Below are 23,098 nucleotides of genomic sequence, written 5' to 3' on the forward strand. Positions count from 1 at the left end.
TCTCCCAATGGCTCCCTCTTCGTCCTCACGCCATACCACACCTCCTCCTTTTCCCTTACTTGTCGGTCCCTATCTCCCACCCCCTTCTCCCATCACATTTATAGTTCCCAATACTGACTACTCCTCTTTGGTCCCAGTGGCCACCCCTATCTCATCACCACCTCTTTCCAATCCTTAGTCCACATTACCACAGCTCTCCTATCTCCTTCTATGGCTCTATAACAACCATCTGCCGTCCCAGGGCAGGTCCTTTTCCAGTTTAGTGAAAGTTTATAGTGCGTCGTCTTTAATGGTGAGTGTCTCTTCTGCGTTTTTTATTCAAGTGTTTGCTGTTCTTCAGGTATTTTTGAAATGTTTTAACTGCTGTCCGTCCACGTTTCTATCATTGTTTTTAAACTATACATGAAGACAACATCATGTCTTACGTTCTCCCATTAAGACTACCCTTAAAAAAATTGAATTCATGGTAAGTATGTCATCTTGTTTCGTGTTAGCATCTGTGTTAGTGTATAATGTCTACTGGCTAAAGAGTGTGTTGACAGTACCACTGCCAGACCCCCAACCTTCTCCGCCCTCATGGGGCAAGGGGGTAAGAAAAAAAAACTGCCCAGCAATGTGTTCACCGCACCTCAAGATGTCGATCAGCTGCACCACTGAAATATTGTGGGAACTTCACAACGACATCCGACATCTCGCCCGAGAACCATATCTTCAACTAATCCATCGGGAAAGCCTCAAGCAACACAGCCTGTTTGCTGGTATATAAGATCCTATTAGAACCAATGTATGCGCTTCACTTACCCAGCGCGATTTACAGAAAGCATTTCGCAGTAGCAAAGAGCTTGCAGCAGAAGAGATTTGTTTCACACTAGCGAAGACGAACAAGTTATTATACCTCTTTACGTATGCATATGGGGGTACCCCTGGTCTAGGGGTAGCGTCTTTGATTCATAATCAAAACGTCTTCGGACCCGGGTTCGATCCCCACCACCGCCTAAATTTTGATAAATAATCAGCACTGGCGGCCGAAGACTTCCGGCATAAGAAGTCAGCCTCATTCTGCCAACGGCCTTGTCAAAGGGGGCGGAGGAGCGGATGGAGGTTCAGGGCACTCTCTTGTCCTAGGGGTGGGAAATTGCCCCTAAAGTCGGAAGAATCAGCAATGATCAACGACATGAGGATGCAGAAGGCAATGGAAACCACTGCATTAAAGACACGTAACGTGTATCTACAGGACATGTGGCCTGTATTTGAAGAACTGTCATGATGATCTCTCCATTGGCAAAAGATTCCGGAATAGTCCCCCATTCGGATCTCCGGGAGGGGACTGCCGAGGGGGAGGTTACCATGAGAAAAAGATTGAATAATCAACGAAAGGATAACGTTCTACGAGTCGGGGGTGGAATGTCAGAAGCTTGAACGTGGTAGGGAAACTAGAAAACCTGAAAAGGGAAATGCAAAGGCTCAAGCTAGATATAGTAGGGCTCAGTGAAGTGAAGTGGAAGGAAGACAAGGATTTCTGGTCAGATGAGTATCGGGTAATACCAACAGCAGCAGAAAATGGTATAACAGGTGTAGGATTCGTTACGAATAGGAAAGTAGGGCAGAGGGTGTGTTACTGTGAACAGTTCAGTGACTGGGTTGTTCTAATCAGAATCGACAGCAGACCAACACCGACAACGATAGTTCAGTTATACATGCCGACGTCGCAAGCTGAAGATGAACAGATAGAGAAAGTGTATGAGGATATTGAAAGGGTAATGCAGTATGTAAAGGGGGACGAAAATCTAATAGGCATGGGCGACTGGAATGCAGTTGTAGGGGAAGGAGTAGAAGAAGAGATTACAGGAGAATATGGGCTTGGGACAAGGAATGAAAGAGGAGAAAGACTAATTGAGTTCTGTAACAAGTTTCAGCTAGTAATAGCGAATTCTCTGTTCAAGAATCACAAGAGGAGGAGGTATACTTGGAAAAGGCTGGGAGATACGGGAAGGTTTCAATTAGATTACATCATGGTCAGACAGAGATTCCGAAATCAGATACTGGATTGTAAGGCGTACCCAGGAGCAGATATAGACTCAGATCACAATATAGTAGTGATGAAGAGTAGGCTGAAGTTCAAGACATTAGTCAGGAAGAATCAATACGCAAAGAAGTGGGATACGGAAGTACTAAGGAATGACGAGATACGTTTGAAGTTCTCTAACGCTATAGATAGAGCAATAAGGAATAGCGCAGTAGGCAGTACAGTTGAAGAGGAATGGACATCTCTAAAAATGGCCATCACAGAAGTTGGGAAGGAAAACATAGGTACAAAAAAGGTAGCTGCGAAGAAACCATGGGTAACAGAAGAAATACTTCAGTTGATTGATGAAAGGAGGAAGTACAAACATGTTCCGGGAAAATCAGGAATACAGAAATACAAGTCGCTGAGGAATGAAATAAATAGGAAGTACAGGGAAGCTAAGACGAAATGGCTGCAGGAAAAATGTGGAGACATCGAAAAAGATATGATTGTCGGAAGGACAGACTCAGCATACAGGAAAGTCAAAACAACCTTTGGTGATATTAAAAGCAACGGTGGTAACATTAAGAGTGCAACGGGAATTCCACTGTTAAATGCAGAGGAGAGAGCAGATAGGTGGAAAGAATACATTGAAAGCCTCTATGAGGGTGAAGATTTGTCTGATGTGATAGAAGAAGAAACAGGAGTCGATTTAGAAGAGATAGGGGATCAGAAGCGGAATTTAAATGAGCTTTGGAGGGCTTACGGTCAAATAAGGCAGAAGGGATGGATAACATTCCATCAGAATCTCTAAAATCATTGGGGGAAGTGGCAACAAAACGGCTATTCACGTTGGTGTGTAGAATATATGAGTCTGGCGATATACCATCAGACTTTCAGAAAAGCATCATCCACACAATTCCGAAGACGGGAAGAGCTGACAAGTGCGAGAATTATCGCACAACCAGCTTAACAGTTCATGTATCGAAGCTGCTTACAAGAATAATATACAGAAGAATGGAAAAGAAAATTGAGAATGCGCTAGGTGACGATCAGTTTGGCTTTAGGAAAAGTAAAGGGACGAGAGAGGCAATTCTGACGTTACGGCTAACAATGGAAGCAAGGCTAAAGGAAAATCAAGACACTTTCATAGGATTTGTCGGCCTGGAAAAAGCGTTCGACAATATAAAATGGTGCAAGCTGTTCGAGATTCTGAAAAAAGTAGGGGTAAGCTATAGGGAGAGACGGATCATATACAATATGTACAACAACCAAGAGGGAATAATAAGAGTGGACGATCAAGAACGAAGTGCTCGTATGAAGAAGGGTGTAAGACAAGGCTGTAGCCTTTCGCCCCTACTCTTCAATCTGTACATTGAGGAAGCACTGATGGAAATAAAAGAAAGGTTCAGGAGTGGAATTAAAATACAAGGTGAAAGGATATCAATGATACGATTCGCTTATGACATTGCTATCCTGAGTGAAAGTGAAGAAGAATTAAATGATCTGCTGAACGGAATGAACAGTCATAATGAGTACACAGTATGGTTTGAGAGTAAATCGGAGAAAGACGAAGGTAATGAGAAGTAGTAGAAATGAGAACAGCGAGAAACTTAACATCAGGATTGATGGTCACGAAGTCAATGAAGTTAAGGAATTCTGCTACCTAGGCAGTAAAATAACCAATGACGGACGGAGCAAGGAGGACATCAAAAGCAGACTCGCTATGGCAAAAAAGGCATTTCTGGCCAAGAAAAGTCTACTAATATCAAATACCGGCCTTAATTTGAGGAAGAAATTTCTGAGGATTTACGTCTGGAGTACAGCATTGTATGGTAGTGAAACATGGACTGTGGGAAAACCGGAACAGAAGAGAATCGAAGCGTTTTTGATGTGGTGCTATAGACGAATGTTGAAAATTAGGTGGACTGATAAGGTAAGGAATGAGGAGGTTCTACGCAGAATCGGAGAGGAAAGGAATATGTGGAAAACACTGATAAGGAGAAGGGGCAGGATGATAAGACATCTGCTAAGACATGAGGGAATGACTTCCATGGTACTAGAGGGAGCTGTAGAGGGCAAAAACTGTAGAGGAAGACAGAGATTGGAATACGTCAAGCAAATAATTGAGGACGTGGGTTGCAAGTGCTACTCTGAGATGAAGAGGTTAGCACAGGAAAGGAATACGTGGCTGGCCGCATCAAACCAGTCAGTAGACTGATGACCAAAAAAAAAAAAAAGGTATGCATGTTTACTGGACAGTGTTTTCTTGTTTTAGTTCATAGCACCATCTATCAAAATATGAAGTACATTATTTTAACGCCTAGTATGTTTGGCACCCCATATGTAGCCTCAGTAGAAACAATTACTACAAGGTAAGAGTTCATTTCATGCTGTATGATGCACCGGACGGGGATGCAGCATAGCGCCCAGTAGATGATGGTGGGACAGAGAGGTGAGGTGACGCACCTGCGTGGGAATGCCGGGCGGCTGCTGCTGCTGCTGGTCCAGCCCCGCGGGCGGCTTGTGGTCGCCGTCTGCAGACTCCGAGCTGGAGTCCAGCGCCGAGCTGGGGCCTGCCGCCCCCGCCTTGTCTCCTTCACCTCCAGACCGTCCGGACCTGCCGACACAACACACACACAGAGATCAGCAACGCTCTCAGTTGGCTGCACTCTTTAAAAGCTACAACATTTAAAAAAAAAAATATTTTACACGTCTAGTTCTGAAGGACCTAATTGACGAGCAAATCTCCATGGTCACTGAACGAGTCAGTATATGAGATCAACATAGATAAAATAAAATGTAGACGGATCCTATGCATTTGATAAGCGGCTATTATACCAGGTGCTATGGGTATAGCTACGGATATTGCGATAATTGTTACCTTAATGTGTACCATCTTCTTCCTGCGAACACATCACATAAATTACTACGTGGATTACGCCTGTCAGTATAGACTGTCAATTTTGGGTCCACGAATCCACACTGCAATACCTGTTATACTGCCCAGGGGAAGATAAATATTAATGGTTTCCTTGTACCACATCTACTTGGAGGTACTAACGAACCTAAAAACTTACTGCTTTTAATGTAATTCTTAGTCTGCTAATGAAGTAAATACTGATTGCTCCGTACACATCCTCTGTCACCAATAAAAATATCTGCGCTTATACTCCTAACAGCCTGAATATTATTACAATTAACACTAAACAAAGGAATTTTTCCAGAAACCCCCCAACAGAATAAAAAGGCTTATCCATGAGAAAATTCCTCAGTTCGGACGCGAATGTGGAAGGATTATTGCTAAAATTTTTAATTAGCCTTTTGAAACTGGTCGCAGCAGAATACTGCATGCCTTTCTGCACAGGTGTCATGGTGGTGCGATCCAAATGCAGACTGGATTTCTGCCAAGACTGGAAGCTGCTAATTCTTGAGAATTACAGTGTTAACTATAAACGAAATTAATGTAGATAAATTTCTGAGATCCATGTCAGAATAACGTATCCGTAGAGACACAGTTCTGTGAAAGGTGAAAATAATGAAGAAGGGCGGAAGAAGTGGGAGGTCGAAGTAGAAGAGAGGAGAAGAAGAAGGGAAAGGATTGGAAAACACCATAATGGGAAGGAGGCGGAGATGTTCAAAAGGGTTCAGGAGATTCGAACTGTGCTATGTTGAGACTTTGTTTTTTATTTCGGCTGCTAGACGGAAGCACTCTCGTTATACCAAGTGAAACAACGCACTGTGTAATGTAAGTGGTGTAGAGAGCATATGTTGTCGTCGACGTTTTCTTTACTACGGTCTTTGTACTGATCGGCAATGAAACAATGTTATATCACAAACTAAAAGAATTATTAAAATCTGTTCGTTTTAGTTCCGTGTAAAATCGTCTTGATTAGATGTTGTCGGTGGGGGGGGGGGGGGGGGCGGGCATGGGTGAGGGGGGCGGGGAGGGAGTTGAAACGTGGGAGTTTGCCCTAGGCGCCAGTTATAACTACACTGTTTATTGTCATTAGACTGCTATAATTCACAACAGCTTTAGCAACATTTCCTTTAAGCCTGCTTAATGGTTACTGTTCTTACATGTGGATAAATATTGAATGGGTCTAATAAACGAAAGACCATATAGTACTCGATAACTGAATTGACACCATTTATGTAGCAGCAACGCTTCGATGCCATATAAAATGGAATCAAAGCGTGAGATCAGCAGCAGACAAAGTGAAAGGAAGATTTAGATCTGAGGGATAATTCTGGGAAAGTAAAGTGCACTGGTTAAGACTCTAGTGTGACCTCTTCTAGATCACTGTTGCAGTACGATTCATCTCAAACTGACTTGACGCAAGACAGAGATGCACTGCTAAAATCGCAACAGGCCGGCTAGCCCTTAACAAAGATGCCCAAAGAACTTAAATGCGAATCACTGGAAGAGGGGCGACGTTTTTTTCGTGAAACTGTTGGATGAATTAGAGAATCGGAATTCCACTTAGTATGTACAGTAATTCTCCTGTCGTCATCGTATACGGTGCGCAGTGTTCTCGAGAATAAGATAAAAGTGAATATCGCATGAATTTTTCCATCGCAACAAGGGCGAATGGAACAGCGCAATGAGTAGTTAATAATGGTAGAAAGTATATCCCGCAATTCGCGCTCTGTTCAGTTTTAGGTCTCTTTTCGTCTTCATTCGACTTAGGAGAATCTTTTCTAATTCTCAGAACTTGTAAAACTTTTAAAAAGATTTGTTTGAGTAGTATTTCCACGACTGGTCCATTAAGATGTCAGATATTATGCCTTTGTTTCCTGAATGAATGAACTGATTGCTTATTATTTTGATGCAGTTCCTTGATCTCTTTTCGGTCATCTACAGTTTTTGCAACCGTAGCAGTTGTCTTCCAAAACAATTTGTTCCTCTATGTCCTGCACTTCCTCTTTTGACGTTTTCGCTTGCATAAACACACTGTTGCGAATAGCGGTATCGCAGTACCTGAATTTAGCACCTCTTGAGACGGCCCTCTTAATGCATGGATTGTATGCTTTAGCAAACGTAGCAGCCATCGAGTCTCATTAAACGTCATTATATTCTCTTTCATGCTTATTCTCCAATACAATCGTTCAATATAATTTCTTGTATACAGAAAGTAATATACGAGTATAGCACCATTTTCCCCCATCCATTGTGTTTTGTTTCGCTTCTAAGTGCTAAATAATATCGAAAAGTATATTGATTAACTTCCGTCGTTAGCAGACGACGGCACGATCTCCTGTTTCTGCGCATGTGCGATTAATATGTTGCATCTCCTCTACCAATAGCATTCAAAACGAAGATCTCCAGGATACACTGACAAGGGAACCTCCCCATCGCACCCCCCTCAGATTTAGTTATAAGTTGGTACAGTGGATAGGCCTTGATAAACTAAACACAGATCAACTGAGAAAACAGGAAGAAGTTGTGTGGAACTGTGAAAAAATAAACAAAATATACAAACTGAGTAGTCCATGGGCTACATAGGCAACATCATGGACACTGTAAGCACATGAGCGCCGTGGTCCCGTGGTAGCGTGAGCAGCTGCAGAATGAGAGGTCCTTGGTTCAAGTCTTCCCTCGACTGAAAATTTTACTTTCTTTATTTTTGCATAGTTATTATCTGTCCGTTCGTTCATTGACGTCTCTGTTCACTGTAATAAGTTTAGCGTCTGTGTTTTGCGACCGCATCGCAAAACCGTGCGATTAGTAGACGGAAGGACGTGCCTCTCCAATGGGAACCGAAAACATTTGATCGCAAGGTCATAGGTCAACCGATTCCTCCACAGGAAAACACATCTGATATATTCTATACGACACTGGTGACGGCATGTGCGTCACATGACAGGAATATGTTGTCGACCCACCTAACTTGTACACTTGGCGAATGGGTAAAAAGATTCTTCTACCTTGCCCGATTTAGGTTTTGTTGTGGATGTGATAATCACTCCCAAAAAAGTGATGAAAACATAAGAGTTTGTCACATAAACTGAAAATAAAAAATTAAACTTTTAACTCGATGGAAGATTTGAACCGACGACCTTTCGTTCCTCAGCCGCTCACGTTACCACGAGACCACGGCACTCTTGCATTTGTATTGTGCTTGATGTTGCCTATCATCCCTTGAACTACTCAGTTTGTACATTTTGCTTATTTTTTCACAGTTCCACACAACTTCTTCCTGTTTTCTCAATTGATCTGTGTTCAGTTTTTCAAGGCCTATCCACTGTGCCAACTTATAACTAAATCTGAGGGGGGTACGGTGGGGAGGTTCCCTTGTGAGTGGAATAGTGGAATAGTGATACGCACATGTACACATGGCGGTAGTATCGCGTACAGAAGGTATAAAAGGACAGTACATTGGCGGAGCCCCCCTTTGTTAAAATGGTTCAAATGGCTCTGAGGACTATGGGACTTAAGAACTGAGGTCATCAGTCCCCTATAACTAGTTAAACCTAACTAATCTAAGGACATCACACACATCCATGCCCGAGGGAGGATTCGAACCTGCGACCGTAGCGATCCCGCGATTCCAGACTCAAGCGCCTAGAACCGCTCGGCCACACCGGCCGGCCCCGCTTTTGTTCTCATGTGATTTATGTGATACGTGAAAAGGTTTCCGACGTTATTATGGCCACACAATGGGAATTAGCAGACAGAATGGTAGTCTGACTTAGAAACATGGGACATTCCATTTCGGAAATCGTCAGGGAATTCAATATTCCGAATCCACAGTGTAACGAGTGGGTCGGGAATACCAAATTTCGGGCATTAACACTCACCGCGGACAACGCAGTGGCCGACGACCTTCACTTAACGACCGAGAGCAGCGCGTTTGTGTAGAGTTGTCAGTGCAACAGACAAGCAACACTGCGTGAAATAACCGCAGATATATAATTGTGAGACGTATGACGAACATATCCGTTAGGAAAGTGCGGCGAAATATGGCGTTAATGGGTTATGGCAGCAGACGACCGCCGCGAGTGCCTCTGTCAACAGCACGACATCGCCTGCGGGGCCTTTCCAGGGCTCGTGACCATACCGGTTGGACTCGACAGGACGGTAAACTCGTGTCCTAGTCAGATGACAGTTGGTAAGAGGTGATGGCAGATTTCGAATGTGGTACAGACCCCACCAAGCCATGGACCTAAGTTGTCAACAAGGAACTGTGCAAGCTGGTGGTGGCTCTGTAATGGTGTGGACTGTGTTGGCATGGAATAAACTGGGTCCTCTGGTCCTACTGAACCTATCATTGACTGGAAATGGCTACGTTCTGGTACTTGGATCATTTTCCGCCATTCATGGACTTCACATTCCCAAACAATGATGAAATTTTTATGGATGATCATGCGCTATATCCCCGGGCCACAACTGTTCAGGATTTGTTTGAAGAACATCCTGGACAATTCGAGCGAACGATTTGACCACCCAGATCGCCCGGCGTGAATCTCATCGAATATTTGTGGGACGTAATCGAGTGGTCAGTTCGTGCACAAAATCGTGCACCGGCAACACTTTATGGAAGCTATAGAGACAGCATGGCTCAATATTTATACAGGGTACTTCCAACGACTTTTTGAATCCATGCCACGTCGAGATATCTGACACGATATTGGGAGGTATGCTATGACTTTTGTCATCATTTTGTTTTGTTTCATTACAATTTCGATCGATTACCAGGTGCGCACGGCAACAGAAAGAAAACGTAACGGTAGAATTGTTTACAAAAGCTTTATCTACCAACGTTCCTAAAGCTGAGGGAACTCTTATTGAGGAATTGAAGACAGAACTGCATTCACGTGTCCTTTGGTGTCGAAATTTGTACCTTTCAGTATAGCAAGCAGCAACTGTCAACAGTTGTGGAAGGCTTTACGAACGTTGGTGAAAGTGCGTTGAGCAAGACGGCGGTTATCAGGCGTCTCTAGTTCCACGTGGGGGGGGGGGGGGGGGGACGCACGTCTCCGAAATGCCGTTCTTAGAACTGCAGCGCACGCTGCAGCTGCCCGTCGCCAGTATGAGTATTTTTAACGAGTTGCCGACACAGTCTCGTGGGCCGAAAGCCCGTTCTACACGAGCGACTGTCTTCTTATAATCGACATCTCGTGGTGATTGCTCGTCGCGCGACTGCGTGTAAATCGGCCCCCAGACCACGTCGTTATAGGGTCAGTGACGGCAATGATCAGCTGACTGTGCTGGGTGTAGAGTTCTGAAATTCCGAGTATGCTGATGGCTACCATGCCCCAAAAACAGGTGACTGTTGCGCCGTCTGGTACCAACGGAAGTTAACCTCTCGGCTCTCAGTCGTGCTATAGTAGTGGATTTAATAATCAATCTCTGTCGTATTCTTTCCTTTGTGTTTGTGACACATTTCGAAGGATGCGTAAGGACTTGATATTTTACTAAGAGCGTTCTCTCAGAAGAGCGACCAAATACCTGAAGGCAAAGAGGTATTTAAGTTTAAGAACATCTGAATAAACAAAAAGCAACAGATAAAAAAACGATTTTAATGAATATTGGTTCTCCAGTAAAAAAGTCGTGCTCATGGAACGGTGAAAATTTCGATGTTAGACTTAGAAAGAAAACAAAAGACAACGGAAAGCGGAAAAATGCGTTACATATTACCTTCTAAATATTATTTGATATGTCTGCATGAACGTATTTTGTCGAGCACATAAATGTTAATTTTTTGAGATGTTCAGGCGACACTTCGTTACAGTGTGGAGTATTGAGCAAGCCATCTCTGTCAAAAACATTCAAAATAATTTCTGCTTTTGTCAGTAATAAATTATCGTTGCTAATTCCTATATTTGCATAGCACAGCACTCCGTCTTCAGGCCACAAGTGGCCCATTGGGATTATCCGACAGCCGTGTCATCCTCAGGTGAGAATGCGGGTAGGAGGGGCGTGTGGTCAGCACACCACTCTGCCGGTCGATATGATGGGTTTCCTGTGACCGGAGCCGCTACTATTCGGTCGAGTAGCTTCTCAGTTGGCATCACGAGGCTGAGTGCACCCCGAAAAATGGCAACAGCGCATGGCGGCCCGGATGGTCACCCATCTAAGTGCCGGCCGCAACCAACAGCGCTTAACTTCGGTGATCTGACCGGAACCAGTGTATGCACTGCTGCAAGGCCATTGCCAGTTCCTATATTCATTTACTACAAAAGGTGTTCAACAGCTAGTGCAACACATTTTTCTCTGAAAGCAGATTGATTTTATTCAGGATTCCAATATGCCATTTTACTTTTTTTGCCTACTAAACCCTGTTTTTCAACATACTCTGCGTTCAATGCGATGGCCTTACGACTCCTTATTTGGAGGGCCTGTATGCCCACATAGTACCACTCTACTGGTCAGTGTCGGAGCTAACGTCTTTCTGTATCAATAATCTCTCCGTCATCCACATACTGCTTCCCGTAGAGTGCATCCTTGATTGGGCCAAACAGATAGAAGTCTGAAGATGCGAGATCCGGGATGTACGGTGAATTGGCGTCACAGTCCAATGACGTTTTACGATACTCCCTCGGGTGCGCAGACTGGTATGAGGCCTTGCATCGTAATGGAGACGAAGTTCGTCTGCTTTTGTGTCGAGGAACACGCTGGAGTCGTCTCTTCAGTTTCATGAGGGTGGCACAATACACTTCAGAGTGTATCGTTACACTATGAGGGAGGACATCAAACAGAATAACCCTTTCAGAATCCGAAAAGACAGTCCCTATTACTTTAACTTCTGAGGGTGCGGCTTTGAACTTTTTGTTCCGAGGAGAGGTGGTGTTGCCCTCTCCATGAACTGCCGTTTCCTTTCCGGTTCATCACTTGAAATGATATTCGACAAAAATTTGTCACTATCAGCCATATAAATGCAAGCAACTCCGCATGCTCTTCATGATCTTGTGTTATTCGGCGAGGAAACCAGTGGGCAAACGCCTTAAAAATGGATCAAATGGCTCTGAGCACTGTGGGACTTAACATTTGAGGTCATCAGTCCCCTAGAACTTAGATCTACTTAATCTTAACTAACCTAAGGACATCACACACATCCATGCCCGAGGCAGGATTCGAACATGCGACCGTAGCGGTCGCGGGGTTCCGGACTGAATCTCCTTGAACCTCTCGGCCACACCGGCCGGCCCACATGCCTTAATTCCAGCTGGTGTACGAGCGTATCAGGACTACCAACAGAGACGTCCAGTTGTGCAGCGATATGGATCACTGTGCTCCGTCGATCACCTCTAATAAAAGTGACCGTACGTTCCAACACTGTAGGCGACATAACTGTGTGCGACCACCTGGCGCGCGGGTGATCGGAGAGGTTTTTGTGACCTTGATTCGATGAAGACAGACGCCTCGTCCAACGACTAATCGTGCTTTTGTTCACTGTCATTTCTCTGTAGACATTCAGGAAACGCGTACGAATATTTGCGTTGCTCTGGTTTTCCGCCAAGAAAAAAAAAAAAAAAAACCTCAGTGATAGCTGTTTGCTTAGTACGCACCTCCGTTACAGACGCCATTCTAAAGGCTGCATATAAAACCTGTCGGAATTTTATGAAACTATTGTAGCCGAAGCGAGAATATTCCTGGATTTCCCAAAGCAAATTCCGCATTTTTTCAACCGAAACTGGCTGAGAGAAAAGTGTACATTACTTACTGAACGCCCCTCGTATATCTCGAATTTTTAGAAACAAAACCTTAATTTCACAGGTAGGGCGCCAAACTGCGCAGAGAGGGTAGTCGCAACACACGCAATTTTGGCACCGAAGACGTTCGCTGTGACACACGGGACTCAGTACCGGAATAAAACGCTAGTGGCGACGTAGTAGAGTCATTCGGCACAGATAGTCGACTGAGATACGGAAGTCGCTCGTGTACATGGGGCTCAATGCGGAGCACGTGTTCCTCTGACGTGGCTGCACTGTCACGTGGTCAGACGCCGCTCGTCACACGCACTGCCACTTCGCCCCACCCGTAGCGCAACTGATTGGAGGCCATCACACCTGGCCCAGCTTCCCGTAACAAATGGCCCACTCACTACATAAATCCTCCACGCGTCCGGTGCTAAAACATGAGTGTCTGCTCCACAGCCCGGAACTGTCAAACCGAGCGAGGTGCCGCACTGGTTACGACACTGGAGTCGCCTTAAGCCGTCTGCACACGGACCGTGCATCCGAACGTTGAGCGTTCAGCGTGCTGAGTTTCTGACGTCATAGCGTGGAATAGCACATTCGGGAGTCTTTCCGAACGTGCAGAGTGATATCTGGCATGTCAGATATTCTGAGCGTGCGTCTGAGCGTTGACCAATGAGATGGCACAACGCCACCTACGTCACACAAACGCCGTCTCCCTTCAGTACAGAGTTGTGAGGCGCCATATTGGCATTCATTTCAAGCCTATATGTGTATATGCCGTTTCTGAGCACCAGCAAATTGAGAATCACTGGAAAACCCGTTGTTAACTGTGTGATTCGTTCCAATAAAATAATGAGAAACATGACATTCGTGGCAAAAGAATTATTGTAACTTGCGCATTATGAGAGTAGGCTATTTGAAGCCAGCGACACACTGAAGATCCACCCAAAACGCATTGTTCTTTGTACAATTTGTTATAATTAAACATATCTACGATTAATGTTTTCTGCAGGAATGAACATACTATGAATAGAAGTATGAAGCCTGTTATTGGTGTAACGTTATGACTAGCGTTACTGCCCGCTGCAGAGGCATCTGATGGGACGGTGGTTCGCGCTTCCCACTTCCAAATTTTTTCCCAACATTTGTGTTTTTATTAGGTTCTGATACTTTATTATTAGTTTAATATAAGTATATACTATAATATGTGATGTTATGTAAATATAAGTTCAACTTTTTTTGAGAGGTAACTTTAAGCCAGTCGAACAATCTACAGGACAGCTGGCGCTACTTGTAGAAAGATATTTTGCTCCTTTTTCTTTTACGCTTCGTAATTCACATGCTGCAAAGATTCTACTACTGGGTTGGAACACTGATAAAGTAAGACTGACCTTGGGGTTTTACTAAAATGTGGGAATGATAAAATAATGTTTATCTTATGAGGAGAAGTATTCCAAATTTGTACCGCACTGTTTATAATGGAATTTTTATAAGCCTGTGTTCTTATTGATTGGACATGGTACTCTCCTTTTCGTGGATGATGGAGGAAATGTGCGTTTTAATGGAGCTAATGTCGGAATTTTACGCGCGCCCGTTGAGTAAACAATGTGATTTTCGAACTAGACACATCCCACAACTGCCGCTGGAGTGCGTTGCGATCGCGTATACCACGTTGGGGCCCACGTACCGTATGCACAAGTCGCATCGTTCCTGAGCGTTCAGCAGCACGTTGAACTCGGCACGCTCAACGTTAACGTTCGACAACACGGTCCGTGTGCCGACGGCTTTAGGGACGACCTGGTTCAAATTCCTGCCTGGGATCCAGATTAAGGTCTGACACAACAGTACCCACCTGGAACAATGGGACGGTGAAAATACAGTCTCCTCCCCAACAAATGAATCACTTCATTCTCAGTAGAGAAACAGTTCATTTTGTGACAGGGCGCGGCCTATATTCTCTGTTCCACCACAGAATATGAAAGAGACCATCAATACTGTTCGACTGTATTGGTTTACGATCCCATCAGCCTGTGGTGTTCTCATGCGCACTCCTATTGGAAGCTTGGACACGAACCCTCTCAAACCGCAACGAAGCTTAAGTGGGAATACGGATACATTTAGATAACTGAACTTGTAGGAAATAATATATCTCGGTTATCAACTAAAGAAGTTCCGAGTAAATATCAGAGAAAGAATAATAGGCGTGTTAACAGAAGAGAGGGGTGAGTGAGATAAATGATGCCAATGATGGGGAGGCGGGGTGGGGGGTCAGAACAGACGTTAGTAATACAGTCTATGAGAGAATCAGTGTCGTGATGTGATACACAAGTGTGGTGGCCAAAGCGAGAAATACGTGAATACAAACTCACAAGTAGCGTAAAAATACTGTGTGACTGGCGAAGTGTTGTGTTTGTTGTATACTGTATGTAAGTGCAATTTAGTGTAATATAAATATTAGTAAAAGGATAATATATTCACCTACAAAGAATTGTGATGGTTCGATTTTGTTTCCAGTGACTCAGCAACTGGACAATGTTAAAAGTTTAATGTGATATAAATACAGTTATATATTTTGTTATGAAAACTGTATGGAGTTATAATGTTTCGAGTCACCGAATAACCATCGCATGCTACTGCTACAGAGCACAAATATCTTATAAGGACATTAGAGATATAGTAAGTCAAACCGTTGCTATATTCAAAGTCTTTTTTTTAATATATTATTTAGTGGTGTCATAAGCTTGCTTCGGCCATTTTCAAGCTGTTTGCAAACATATGGGCTTGTGAGTGTATCTACTTATGTCTAACTAATAACAATTTTGTATAGGTTTTTTGTAGTACTTACTTCCATAGCACATCGTTATCGCTGGCACTGTCTGATACCTGGTATTGATGCGTATCGTAGGTGTAGCGCAGATGAAATTGTTATTCTCTAGCTATGTAACGTCTTAGCAGTGGAATTTGTTGCTGAGCAATATTTGCTGAAACCTATTTCATATTTTTGTAAGTTTAACAGCTTCAATTGACAGCTAAGTCACATGAAAACAGAAAACCACAATGTAAATCGATACGAATTCTGCACAAAACACCAAAGGGCCAAATAACGACCTTTTTGCAGAAATAGGAATCTACATACACACACAAATATCCAGGCAAAATTCTTAACTACCAAACCGACTTAAAACATAATAATTATACTGACAATATTATTGAAATTGTATATCACGATAACGGACAAAACAAATTTACAGGCAGAGCCAGCACCAGTGAGCAGTAGCCAAGAATTTACTTCTACCGCACACAGCTCCATAGATGAATAAGCCAACTATGAACGGTATAACATCGCTGACCTAGGTGTAAACTGAAGCCATCAAATTTCTGAAAATATTAAATAGATCTTCACGAATATTGCTCAGCAACAAATTTCACATGGGTAGATGTTATTTAACTAGAGAATAAACTTTCGTCTGCGCTACATCTACGATACGCAGCAATAGAAGATATTAGACAGCGACAGCGTTAATGTTATGTTATGTTATGGAAGAAAGCAATAGAACAGATATGTACATTATTTTGACTTGTATATAAGCCCGACCAACAGGAATTATATGCACTGATCAAAAATGATAGTGCATTGTGAATGGCTAGTTTCTAGCTGAAATCTAGATTTGCCAATAAAAATTCAAAAGGACGACTCATAGTTAAAATCTATTATTTACAAGTCAATATAACAGTAGCTGCGTGCAACAGCCTCTGAATGGAGGGTAACCTGATGTACATTATTGTTCTTAGTTACGAGCAGACATAGGCAGATGCACTAACAACTCCCGATGTTAACATATAGCTTGAAAATGGTCTTGGAGTCGAAATAAGCCTATAGATCCAGTAAATGTCTTAATTAAAAATCTTTGAATATAGCAATGTTTTGGCTTAGTATACATATAAGGCTCTTACAAGACATTTAAAACGGTGCACGCCCAGAAGAATTTAAAAATAATACAAATAGCCTGTACAGGGATAATTTGCTAAAAATGCGTAGGTGAGCATAAGTGTAGGTTATTTTCTCACTTCTTGCATGCAAAACTCAAAGACATATGATGCAGATGCAAACCAAAAAGCAGTAAGAGATCGACATTACAAGCAAGTTAATAGCTTCATTTTTGTTTTTTGCTTCATTAGTTATTTTCGTCTCACATTCTTTCTAATTATGTTTTTATGACATTATTGTTAAATTATATTGTATCGAATAACATATTTGTGCGTTATTGCAATAACGAACGTAAAAAACACTTTTATTTAGAGATGTTCATTGTTTTGATCGTATTGTACTACCTGCTCAACGTTACGAAAGAATTGTACGACCCACTTTAGACACACAAGACGGCAGGTTTCCAGAATGCCATTAAGAAATACTTCCAGTCTGGAAGGCCAAACGATATGTTAGCAATTGATCAACTTACCGCCCTGTTCGAACCCTGCGTGTAGCACTGATAGTAATAGAGCGAACGCTGGACAATGCACTCACAAAATTCCAGTAATTCAGCCACAGTGGATTAGTTCAGGTCTTCAGCACCATCTATGTTATCCACGCCACACGTCTATTGCCGGAAAAGCAAAGGGAAAAACAGAATGTGGTATTTCTGGATCAAGGGAAAGCATTCGTGCAAGTCTCACTCTAACTCATCCCGCGATCTCTTCGTTGTCACGAGGTCTCAGGCCTATTCAAGCTGGGTACAGCTTCTGCGTCTCTGTGCCACTAGTGTGGTTCGGAACCCAGCTGGAATTGCTTTCGATATCACTGTCGTTGTTCATCAGGGCTGTTCTCTACCATCATCAGTATGGATACAGCAGCGGCTGACACAGGGACATAACATTCCTGGACACTTCTCTACGGGGACTGCGTGATCCCACTCTATGCTCTATCAGGGAAAATGTGCAAGGGAGTAATGTTGGCTTTCAGATAATTCCATGGACGGTTCTGTAAGTTGTGTACCCTTTCACAACGATCCAGGCGATGGCCTCAGGATGGTACTGTCCACCGAAACCGGTGGCCAGTAGGCAAAATAAAAAACGGGGACTATGGACTAAAACACGTACTTTTTCAGTAAAAGTCTTCTCTACATGTTCTATTTTCTAGACCACTTCCTGTAGCTTCTCTATATATTTTCCTTCCCACTAACCTGGAACTGTAATTACATCGTGAGGATCTGAAAACTGTCTTCTTTAACGGAGTTGAAATCGCTGTCTCCGCGGCTATCGTTGTTTGCTAAAGGATTAGCCGAGGTTGTTTACAGAGGCATCTCAGATCTATAGGGCTATTAAAGCAGGATGCGATAGGAGTAGGCATACATCCCGCGTTGTCGGGACCTGTGCTAGAGAGCTGAACTAATTACTTTAATGACGAGCCTGGATAGGCGTAATCTGTGGGTAATCAGCTAATGGCCGCAATCAATAAGCCATGGCGCTCAATCACGACACGTGATTGGCCGGAAAAGCTCTCACGTGATCGCTGTTAATGGCGGTATATTACGGGGGAGCCATGAATGTGCATGAAAACACACCACATACGACACTTGTCCACTCGGGACGTTAACCGAGTATATTTTTCGACACAATGGCAACAGTCGTCGAAGTATTGGATTTTAAATTTATACAACAGTTATCAATCAGTGAGACAGTTACTTCGAATTAAAAGTCATGATTCTGTCATACTTGTGAATATAGCCATCATGACAATCATAATAGTTGACATTACAGAACGTAATAATAGTCACCATGTAAGTTCCCAGAATTGGCGATATCGAATTTAAGTGGTGACATAGACAGCCAAAGGAGATGCATTCCGCTGGAAAGCATCAAATCCTTTCGATTATAGAGAGAAATAATTCAGTAAACGATGCCGTCAAGTTGGTACACTAAGTCAATACAGGTTTTAAACAATCCCGATAGTACTACGCAATTCACTAAGGTTCTAGCTGGTAAACAGCAATGATTTGAAAATTCCGCACAACACGTAACAAATGCGTGACTACTAAACGAGTTTGTTCACTCATTGAGAGTGGATACTTAGTCGTTTCCATTTAAAATTAATAACTTTTTTACAGACATCCGATTCACTTAACGCAGTCATCTATTCATTTATGTTATGCGAGTCTTCATCTTTCTCTACTTCTTATAGCCAAACGCCCGTAAAAATTTATTCTTAATGTTTCAGTCTTTCGTTTATCATGGTGTTCTACGCCATAAATTCCACATTACGATTGTCCTCCTGCTAAAAATTTCACATTTCATTGCTATCGTCATTAGTAGATTTAATTGGTTAGAAAAAAAATGGTCTTTGTCCTGTGACCTGGACCTTTGGGATTATCTAGTTCTGTGAAGAGAAAAATTATTTGGGGCGTTTTCAGAAGTTTCTGACCCATGTTCGAATTTTATCAAAATTTCCTTTGTTTCCGTTTATGGTGAATATCTCCGTTAAATATCTTGCAAATTGCATTTAACAGTTCTCCTTACCGTCTGTTAGTCATTAGCGACTATAGTTTTCTATAAGCTAGGAGCTCCACTTCTAAACTTTTCATTCAGTTTCTATATTGCATTTTCAATATGCACATTGAAAGGCGTGAATGATGAGTGCTACATACATTAAAGGACAGATTGGGCTTTTTTCTACTCTCACTGCAGGCTTTACAGATACTATTTTCTACTGTAAAAAGGTCTAAGTGCAGGGATTTAGATGCGGTTCAAGGACTGCGTGGTCATTCCGGATTAAGTTCATTGGTTAACACCGTTGAGTGAAACTATACGAAAAATTAGGGCTTAACATCTCTATTGCATATGTGTTCGTTAAATTTTCATTTTAATTCTGCAACAAATATAACTTTCAAGTATGAACTACCGATTTACATGTGAATAGCCTGCAGGAACGTTATTGAACGATAAATGCGAGCTTAAAATTACATATCGCACAATAAGGATTTTTTGGTGTTTTTTCTGTTAAAATTTGCTAGACATGCGATTTGTTGAAACGATTTTCGTGGAAGTTCACTTTCAAAAATTTACTGCAACTGAAACTTTTTGCTAACTTATCACCAGTGCTGCTCTGTGAAGGTTAGGAACGCTACTGTGACGTGGTCTGAATAAAATCGTGCACTTTGTTGTCCTTGACTCTCTTGAATACCAGCCGTCGTGTATCAACGAATCATCTCGTCACACATTGCGCTTTCGTGCTGACACGTGCCCGAGTGTAGTACTGAAATACATTGTGCTTTAGTTCTGTAGAACCAAACAAAAAATTTCTCTACTCACAAGCTACTGAAAGTAATAAAAATTTAACAGAAAATTTAAAACAATTTTTTTTTACATAATCTTTTAATTGTGTAAATGACAAGTGATGAAAACATTTTGTAGAAAATGTTTTAATAAAATTTCTCAGAACACTTAAAATCGATTTGTCCATGTTTCGATGAAGTTAGTTATATTAAAAAAGTAAACCATGAAGTTTATGAAATACAGAGATGGAGCAAGTGAGAAGACAGTAGGAAGACCAGAAGGAAAAAGTAATGAGAGGTAGGATGATTCCTGTGAAACTCATTGAATCCACACTACATTGACTCAGTTTTAGAAAAAAAGATTATGGGTTCTTCATTAAATGCAAGAGGTCCTGATATAGTCGACTCATGTAACAATATTACTGTACATATAAGTAGGAAGTACTTGGAATATTATATTTCGATAACAAATAGTCTTTAACGTCACTACGTAAGGTGAGAAGTGGCTAAACGAATAATTCAACTTTAAATGGAAAGAGACGCGTGCTTGAATGCATGGTAGTAGATGATGGAAATAGGTACTTTTTCCCTTGAAAATTCTGCCAAACCAGCTTTAGATTCAGACTGAATCCAACCCAGATAACTGGCAACCAAAGCGAAACTTTTAATGAGCATTCGACAGCCGGATAGACTCTCACGAGGACGAAATGGCGAGATATTATATCTAGAGGCGAATAAAAAGTTAATGGAAAAATTTTCAAGCTGTCGGTAAGTTAACTTGATTACAACCTAAGCCTTCACGTTATGGTTAATAAGGCTTGTTATAGTATCATTTTTTGTCTCGCGTTTTAATAGGAACTCGCACACTCCAGACTATTTTCCTTGATGTACGGCTATTATGGCGGCAGAAAGTTTTCAGCCGGTTGAGTGTCTCCTAGATACCACGTGACAGTGGGTGTTCGCGTCTACATGTTGACGATCGGTGAATAACTCCGACATTTCCTTCTTGTCCATTGTGACATTACATAAAAGTTCTCTTCATTGTTCCTTACTCCTCTCCATCGGTTTTACGGGAGCGTTCCACACCATAACTTATTACGTACAGGACATACGCCCTTTCTGCGGATACCTGTTGCATGGGACTGATTAGGAACGCTGGGCCTTCACGTAATATTTTATGTGTACCACTCCTGACTCCACTGAGTACATTTTTCATTATCGTTTCATCTTATGCTTGGAATTATTAATTTTTTTTTTTTTTTTTTTTTGCACGATTGTTTTTCCAGTTATATACAGGGTGTCCCAGCTATCTTGTCCACCCAAAATATCTCCGGAACAATAACAGCTATTGGAAAACGACTTTCACCGGTATCAATGTAGGGCTGGGGCCCATGAATGTACATATTGGAAACATTCTAAAACGAAAGCATATGTGTTTTTTAACACAAACTTATGTTTTTTTAAATGGACCTCCTATATTTTTTCTTCAGCAATCCATAGCATGACAAAGCACATACACAATGGCGTTGATTGCATCGCAATATTCCCGTTACATCCAGAGATATTGAGACGAGAAGTTGACGCTTGAAACACCCGACATGCGCTGCTAGCGCACGTCCGGAGGCTCAGGCGTGAACCCCATGCTGCCCGTAATCGCGATGTGATTGACATGCGTAATCACACCTCCATACTTATCAAGAGGTCCGAAACAACGGTAAAACTTTTAGTCCACTTGCTCGTTTCACTAAAGCCATCAACATGAATTTTACTATTACGAGTGAATGATTAACTGTCACTTGCGCTAGATCTACAGTAAAGTAAAGTTTTAACGTTGAACGGCATTACCTTCTTAGTAACGGATTAACGATAAGCGAAGTTAACTTTGTGACTAACGTTGCGGTACACAGATATGTTACAGAACCACATCACCCCTAGCCTGTGGGATAAATAACTGCTGGAATGTACGACGTTAATGCAGGATGGCAGCAGACGGTATTATTCGTTTCGGACCTCTTTATAAGTACGGAAGTGTGATTACGCATGTCAATCACATCGCGATTATGGGTAGCATGGGGTTCACGCCTGAGCCTCAGGACGTGCGCTAGCAGCGCATGTCGGGTGTTTCAAGCGTCAACTTCGCGTCTCAATATCTCGGGATGTAATGGGAATATTGCGATGCAATCAACGCCATTGTGTATGTGCTTTGTCATGCTATGGATTGCTGAAGAAAAAATATAGGAGGTCCATTTAAAAAAACATAAGTTTGTGTTAAAAAACACATATGCTTTCGTTTTAGAATGTTTCCAAATATGTACATTCATGGGCCCCAGCGCTACATTGATACCGGTGAAAGTCGTTTTCCAATAGCTGTTATTGTTCCAGAGATATTTTGGGTGGACAAGATAGCTGGGACACCCTGTATTTGCAAGTGAAAATGCAGCTGTAAGTGCTGTGAAACTATTAGTGCCTAATAATAAAAGATCATACATTACACCTGAACTGGTTTTATTTCTCAAAATGATTTATCGTGACTGTGGTGTCCAGACTATAAAGTTTTTGGCATACATGAATAATGACTAAAGAAGAGTACGAGAAATACTCTATTACAGGCACAGAGGGTGTTCGTCGCTGAAACAAGCCAACTATTATCAAACGTACAGCTTTATCCCAGGAAGAGACATCTGAGAATGTACTTCTAGAGTCCAGCATTGCATAGAAGTGAATTATGGACTGTGGGAAACGGCGAAGAAGAGAATCGAATCGTCTGAGATGTCTTACGGAGAAAAGCGGAAAATGAAGTGGACTGATAAGACATGAAAGGTCTTTCAGGGAACCGGCAGGAAAGGAATATGTGGAAAAAGCACTGAGTTGAAGAAGGGACAGGGGGGGGGGGGGAGGGAGAGAGGGTGGAATATATTGAAGAAAAATCGAGAACGTTGCATGTAAGTCGCACTGAAAATGAAGAGGTTGGCACAAGGGAGGAGCTCGTGGCGGATCGCATCAAACCAATGAGAATACTGATAAAGAAAAACAGCAAAAAATATGAAACGAAAGAACAGCTATGCTGTTGTAGTGGTGCAAGTGATGTGTAATGCTCAGTACTGTTATTACATTTAGTGTAATCAAAAAACTTAAATTCCTTACAGTCCATTGACGCGGATGCGGAACGCATGCCAATGAT

General features: G+C 42.3%; 1 protein-coding gene across 1 annotated transcript in view; it reads right to left on the minus strand.

Moving 5' to 3' along the window:
- The window catches only part of LOC126462698 (homeobox protein six1-like), a gene marked incomplete at its 3' end in the record, with an annotated part of 422,686 nt that overhangs the window by 55,763 nt on the left and 343,825 nt on the right, over positions 1 to 23,098 (minus strand). Inside the window, exon 2 of the mRNA XM_050096093.1 lies at positions 4,475 to 4,625. Within this exon, the coding sequence (XP_049952050.1) occupies positions 4,475 to 4,625 (151 nt within the window). The remainder of the gene's footprint in view (positions 1 to 4,474; positions 4,626 to 23,098) is intronic.

The sequence above is a fragment of the Schistocerca serialis genome, chromosome 1, assembly GCF_023864345.2.
Source record: "Schistocerca serialis cubense isolate TAMUIC-IGC-003099 chromosome 1, iqSchSeri2.2, whole genome shotgun sequence".
Classification (NCBI taxonomy): domain Eukaryota; kingdom Metazoa; phylum Arthropoda; class Insecta; order Orthoptera; family Acrididae; genus Schistocerca; species Schistocerca serialis.